The sequence below is a fragment of the Bufo gargarizans genome, chromosome 5 (assembly GCF_014858855.1).
Source record: "Bufo gargarizans isolate SCDJY-AF-19 chromosome 5, ASM1485885v1, whole genome shotgun sequence".
Classification (NCBI taxonomy): Eukaryota; Metazoa; Chordata; class Amphibia; order Anura; family Bufonidae; genus Bufo; species Bufo gargarizans.
Window position 1 is genome coordinate 123,328,743 of NC_058084.1, and position 7,541 is coordinate 123,336,283.

At 43.4% G+C, this 7,541-nt stretch overlaps 1 protein-coding gene across 1 annotated transcript in view; it reads left to right on the plus strand.

Moving 5' to 3' along the window:
- The window catches only part of LOC122938646 (ras-related protein Rab-10-like), a 42,583-nt gene extending 39,073 nt beyond the window's left edge, over nucleotides 1–3,510 (plus strand). The window contains exon 6 of the mRNA XM_044294311.1: nucleotides 2,928–3,510. Coding sequence (XP_044150246.1) covers nucleotides 2,928–3,008 — 81 coding nt within the window. The 3' untranslated portion in view covers nucleotides 3,009–3,510. The remainder of the gene's footprint in view (nucleotides 1–2,927) is intronic.
- Nucleotides 3,511–7,541: the final 4,031 nt, after the last annotated feature.

Consider the following 7,541-nt stretch of genomic DNA (forward strand, 5'->3'; position numbering starts at 1 on the left):
TGGATGTGGAAGCATAAGGAAGCCCTTCTTATATGGCACATCTATGCATATTTAAAGCGGTTCCCCAACCCCATGAAAAATAAAAGATGATCAGCAAATGTTCTAAAATAACAAAAAAAGCTGTATTAACCTCTTCAGTTCCCCACTGATTCAATGCAGAGGGTCAGTGGTCCACCTCTGGTGTTTCTTTACAAGCTGAAGTGCCACGAATCCACTTGCAATAGAGCATTTGCTTTTCCTCAGTTTTTTGGACAGCTCCTTTAAGAGGTATACAGGAGATGAGGGGCCCCAGCCGTCTGCTGTCTTCTCATATGTACAATGTTATGCACGACGGATCAGTTTTGCAGCCCATAGACTTCTATTATGACAGAATGAATAACGGAATGCCTCTAAAGGCATTACGTCATAGAACTGCGTTATGGTCCGTGGTAACGGAGTCCATAACGCAATTCTGCTTTCACCAGTAAACAAATCGCAAACAAATTTAAAAATATGAAATTCTCTCCTCTAGTTGCCACCTTCCTGAAAAAAAATATTAGCCAAGTGAAGCCACATTTTGGGTGTGGCTTTGTGGGCGTGGCTTAACATGGGTCGTTAACCACCTCCGGACCGCCTAACGCACGGATGCGTCCGGAAGGTGGTTGATTCATTCCTCCTGGACGCATGTTTTGATAACAGCTTCTAATATACCTGCTACCTGGTCCTCTGGTGGTCCCTTTTGTTTGGATCGACCACCCAGAGGACACAGGCAGCTCAGTAAAGTAACACCAAACACCACTACACTACACTACACCCCCCCCCCCCGGTCACTTATTAACCCTTTATGAACCACTGATCACCCCATATAGACTCCCTGATCACCCCCCTGTCATTGATCACCCCCCTGTAAGGCTCCATTCAGAGGTCCGTATGATTTTTACGGATCCACGGATACATGGATCGGATCCGCAAAACACATACGAACGTCTGAATGGAGCCTTACAGGGGGGTGATCACCTCATATACACATATACACTCCCTGATCACCCCCCTGTCATTGATCACCCCCCTGTAAGGCTCCATTCAGACGTCCGTATGATTTTTACGGATACATGGATCCGCAAAACGCATACGTACGTCTGAATGGAGCCTTACAGGGGGGTGATCAATGACAGAGGGGTGATCACCCATATAGACTCCCTGATCACCCCCCTGTAAGGCTCCATTCAGACGTCCATATGATTTTTACAGATCCACGGATACATGGATGGGATCCGCAAAACGCATACGGACGTCTGAATGGAGCCTTACAGGGGGGTGATCACCCATATAGACACCCTGATCACCCCCCTGTCATTGATCACCCCCCTGTCATTGATCACCTCCCTGTAAGGCTCCATTCAGACGTCCGTATGATTTTTACGGATCCACGGATACATGGAGCGGATCCGCAAAACACATACGAACGTCTGAATGGAGCCTTACAGGGGGGTGATCAATGACAGGGGGGTGATCACCTCATATACACTCCCTGATCACCCCCTGTCATTGATCACCCCCTGTAAGGCTCCATTCAGACGTCCGTATGTGTTTTGCGGATCCGATCCATGTATCTGTGGATCTGTAAAAATCAAAATGTGTAAAAAATGACCTGTAAAATCCTAAAGGTGCTCTTTGGAATATGTGCCCCTTTGCCCACCTAGGCTGCAAAAAAGTGTCACACATCTGGTATCGCCGTACTCGGGAGAAGTTGGGGAATGTGTTTTGGGGTGTCGTTTTACATATACCCATGCTGGGTGAGAGAAATATCTTGGTATAAGACAACATTTCCCATTTTTTTATACAAAGTTGGCATTTGACCAAGATATTTCTCTCACCAAGCATGGGTATATGTAAAATGACACCCCAAAGCACATTCCCCAACTTCTTCTGAGTACGGCGATACCACATGTGTGACACTTTTTTGCAGCCTAGGTGGGCAAAGGGGCACACATTCCAAAGAGCACCTTTCGGATTTCACCGGTCATTTTTTACAGATTTTGATTGCAAACTACTTCTCATGCATATGGGCCCCTAAAATGCCAGGGCAGTATAACTACCCCACAAGTGACCCCATTTTGGAAAGAAGACACCTCAGGGTATTCCGTGAGGGGCATGGCGAGTTCCTAGAATTTTTTTATTTTTTGTCACAAGTTAGTGGAATATGAGACTTTGTAAGAAAAAAATAAAATGGAAAATAAATCATCATTTTCCGCTAACTTGTGACAAAAAATAAAAAGTTCTATGAACTCCCTATGCCCATCAGTGAATACCTTAGGGTGTCTACTTTCCGAAATGGGGTCATTTGTGGGGTGTTTGTACTGTCTGGGCATTGTAGAACCTCAGGAAACATGACAGGTGCTCAGAAAGTCAGAGCTGCTTCAAAAAGTGGAAATTCACATTTTTGTACCATAGTTTTACCCAAACATTTTTCTTTTATCAGAGACATGTAGAACAATAAATTTAGCGAAAAATTTATATATGGATGTCGTTTTTTTTGGCAAAATTTTACAACTGAAAGTGAACATTTTTATTTTTTAGCAAAAAAAATCGTTAAATTTCGATTAATAACAAAAAAAGTTAAAATGTCAGCAGCAATGAAATACCACCAAATGAAAGCTCTATTAGTGAGAAGAAAAGGAGGTAAAATTCATTTGGGTGGTAAGTTGCATGACCGAGCAATAAACGGTGAAAGTAGTGTAGTGCCGAAGTGTAAAAAGTGGCCTGGTCATTAAGGGGGTTTCAGCTAGCGGGGTTGAAGTGGTTAAACTCCGCTCTGGCCAAGCTCTACGTTGTATGGAGCCCTATTATTCCATCTGTAGCTGTCTATGAGACTGTGCCTCCGTATGTACTGTATCTGAGTTTTCAGTTTTGGTCTGAACTTTCAGCTTAAAATTTTTCTTTTTCAGAGGTCGTCCGTATTAGTCACTCAAAATGTGGTGCACTTGAAAAAAACGAGGAAAACTTCATCCTGTATGAGCTGCAGGTAATCGAGAGTCAAAAAAACTGTGTAAATGCACTTCAAGAAAGATCCCGATCTACAACATCATGCAGTATTTTGTGGCTAAACACTGGAACAGATGTCAGATGTACTGTATATATCCAGTACAGTATGTACACAGTTACAAACTAACCGCTGCACTGACAATTGCTTGTGTGTATATGTACTATATTTTATATATATATGATATATTTGTGCTTGTGTGTACACTATTATAATGCTGTGTTAAAGTGAAACTCTACCTTTGCTGTAATTTTCACATTTGCTGGTATAACACCTGCCTACAGTAGGACATACACAGCCCCCAATATGAAGTGGTCTTTACTAGTATATGTGGTGTCCTCGATGCTAGACACCACACAAGCCCTGGTCAAAACTTCCTTTGCTTTAGGGCTCATGCACACAAACGTCATTGTTGTCTGTGTTCGTTCAGTTTTTTTGCGGCCTGTATGCAGAACTATTCATTTCAATGGGGCCACAAAAAAAACTAACAAAATTAATCGGTGTGCATTTTGTATTCCGCAAAAAAAACCAGAACATGTTCTATTGTTGTCCGTTTTGCAGACAAGGACAGGCATTGTTACAATGGATCCACAAAAAATACAGATGTAACACGGACATCACACGGATGTCATCCATTTTTTTTTTTTTTTTTTTGGGCGGATCTGTGTTTTGCGGGCTGCAAAATACATAAGGTCATGTGCATGAACCCTAAAGAAGTTTTCTGGGAATGTGAGCAAGACTTGTTGCCTCCACTTGCAGAGATGTCGGGGGGGGGGGGGGCCCTCACTACACTACACTACACTACACTACACTCTTGCACTTGCATGTGCTACATATTGGTGAGCGTTCCTGTCAGGCTGCCCAGTCACTATGGCAGGATAGGCAGGATCACATAAATACCATATGTTGTAGAGCAGTGTAGTTAGTAGTGAGGCTCTGTCCCCTCAGCCCCCTAGGTTGCTCTGCAAGTGGAGGCGGTTGGTCCTGCTCTCATTCTAGGACAGATTTTAAATCCTTTCTGATGAACCCCTTTAAATTCAAATAAGCGGGATGAATCCAGAGAAAAAAAGACTGCGTTACATCCATATGGTGAAACAATTTGCAGTCCTTTTTTATTCACCCATGCAACGTTTCAGTCCTCTTACTGGGGCCATTCTTAGGGCTTGTTCACACGACCGTATGGCTTTTTCAGTGTTTTGCAGACTGTTTTTCACGGATCCGTTGTTCCGTTTTTGGTTTCCGATGTGTTTCTGTTCTGTTTTCCGTATGGAATATACAGCATACAGTAATTACATAGAAGAAATTGGGCTAGGCATAACATTTTCAATAGATGGTTCCACAAAAATGGAATGGATACGGAAGACATACGGATGCTATTCCGTATGTGTTCCGTGGCTCTATTCAAGTCAATGGGTCCTCAAAAAAACGGAACGTGATTTGCGGGCAAAAATAGGATAAGACTCAAAATGTAGCAGAACGGAAATGCGGACATACGGAAACGGAATGCTCACGGACTACATTCCGCTTTTTTTGCAAACCCATAGAAATGAATGGTTCCGTATACGGAACGCAATAAACTGCCCATATACGGAACACAAAAAACGTTTGTGTGAACGAGCCCTTAAGCAAATGAATACAAGCTCATGGTGCATATATAAAGGGTATAAAGAAATATTACATACATCATATAAAGTGCATTGTGAAAGCACATCCCATTAATATAGAGTGCTACTCCTATAATTCCTATCCCAACGTGTATTAATATACAAAAATCTGTTGATCCATTTATTTAATAATCAGTGTGATCATTTTTCATACTGTAGGGGGTAGTGGCCTATGGTACCTTAGGCCCGCTCACCCGTACAGCGTTCAAAATCGAAATCAATCAACATGGCTACTCGCATGTTTAAGGACATACTGCACATGCTAGCACGTCGCAACACTATCTGCTATGTGTACACACTGGCATTGGGTACAGGTAAGTGCGCGTGACAGTAGCACTTTCCCGCCCCTCAGTGTTTTTATTTCCTTGATGAACGCTCTGTTTCCAGGTCTCCTACACCTTTTATAATATCCTATTAATTAGTCATTTTGTTTAATTAGAGAAGTTTTACTGTGTTTATTTTAAACATGTGACTGACGAGTGGAAGAGTGACATGCTGACATGTGCAGTATGTCCTTATACATGCCGAGTAGCCATGTTAATTGATTTCGGCATTGAGCGCTGTACAGGTGAGCGGGCCTAAGGTACCATAGGCCACTACCCCCTACAGTATGAAAACTGATCACACTGATTATTAATCAATGGATCATCAGATTTTTGGATATTAATACACGTTGGGATATGAATTATAGGAGTTATGCCAATATGGGATATGCTTTCACAATGCACTTTATATATGATGAGATATGAAGGTTTCTATAGGTTTGATTATTATGTATGTAAATGTTTTGATATCCTTTTATATATGCGCCATGAGCTTGTATTCATTTGCCTGAGAACGGTCCCAGTAAGAGGACTAAAACGTTGCATGGGTGAATAAAAGGACTGCGCATTTTTTCACCATATGGATGTGCCTCAGTCTCTCCCCTCCCCCCCCCCCCCCCCCCCTTTATTGAATTTGGAGGATGTCGGCAGCGGACCACATGCACCACAATGGCATCCTACACAAGATGAAGTAGTGTGTGGCTGCAAATATAAAAATGCATAAATCACTGCAAAAGGTGCAGCACAATGATATGCAACTGATAATACTGGCCAATCCCTCAGGCTGATGTTAGAAACTGAGACTTTAGCCAATGTATTCCTGTCAGGAACACATCGGAGCCCTTTTATACCACCGTCAAGGTATCTCAGCGTGGCATGGGTTCCCACCACTAGACTACCTACCGAGTGTGAACACGGTCTGAGAGGTGCCAAGATACAACTTAGGCCACTTTCACACCTGCGTTCAGGTGTCCGCTCGTGAGCTCCGTTTGAAGGGGCTCACAAGCGGCCCTGAACGCAGCCGTCTGGCCCTAATGCATTCTCAGTGGAGGCGGATCCACTGAGAATGCATCCGTCTGCCAGCGCTCAGCCTCCGCTCCGCTCAGTGAGCGGACACCTGAACGCTGCAAGCAGCGTTCGGGTGTCCGCCTGGCCGTGCGGAGGCGAGCGGATCCGTCCAGACTTATAATGGAAGTTGACACCATATGGCTCAATCTTCAAGCGGATCCGTCCCCCATTGACTTTCAATGTAAAGTCTGAACGGATCCGCTCAGGCTACTTTCACACTTAGAAATTTATAGTTATAATGCAGACGGATCCGTTCTGAACGGATGCAAACGTCTGCATTATAGGAGCGGATCCGTCTGATGAAACATCAGACGGACCCGCTCCGAATGCTAGTGTGAAAGTAGCCTTACAGCCAAGTTCCCACATACCTCCATAGTGAGATCACTCAGGTAGTGGGAGTTGTCAGTTGCATATCATTGTGGTGCACCTTTCGCAATGATATATATATATATATATATATATATATATATATATATATATATATATATATATATATAATGTTTCAGTTCACCTTGGTAGAGACGCCAAAGTTCATGTTATGTGGCACTTCTGTGGCAGGTGTCTGGACAGTTTACAATGTTAAACCCACCAGTGCTAGGTTGTTACATTGGAAATTTTTTGTCTGGGTTGTTCTTATGCAATAGATAACTATGGGCATATGCCATCAATTTAGGACAGTTCCTCTCGCAGTCAAATGTCTATGTATGATGGCACAGCCGTCCAATCACCACCTGCCAGTTGGATTTCCAGATGCCTGACCCTTAGTTCCCCAGTATAATGATCACTATCTTGCAGCAGCTTATCCCCCGTCACTTTTAGCAGTAAGCATATTGTACATACTGAGTCAGTGCATATAGCTGTGAGACAGACCATCCTGTTCAGCTGACTGCTGTCTCTTGTGTATGGCCTGATTGTATGAGGCTGGTTGTCCCGTCACGGCAAGTCACAGAAAAAGCACACAACAACAAAAATGTGTGCAAGTAGTTGTGTGACTGTATTAGAGCTGTGATTTGGCTGTAAAAAAACAACCAAGTCTCAGGCGAGTCGCGTGTTGCGCATGAATTACATTGAGTGGATTAAAAGTTACTTGCAAACTGCGACACAAAATCCGTCAGGTCTGGATTTTCTGGGACTCACATTGCAGTCGCAGAATGTTGTGGGTCGCATTGCGACACCATTAACAATCGCCATGTAACCCTAGCCTAAAGGGGTATTCCGGTTATATGAAGTTATATACCTATAGATTACTATTAAATTAGTGGGGTTACTACTGCTGAACCGAGTGGCCAGTCAGATATCTGCGCAGCCGCTCCATTCACTTCCATGGGAGTTATGGAAAGATCTGAGCGCTGTACTTGGCTATCTATGGAACTCCTCTCCGGATCTGTCATAAAAATGTGAGCATGCCTGAATGCCCGGTCCATTTATTAGGGGGTTCTCGTGATCAGTGGGGGTCCCAGCTGT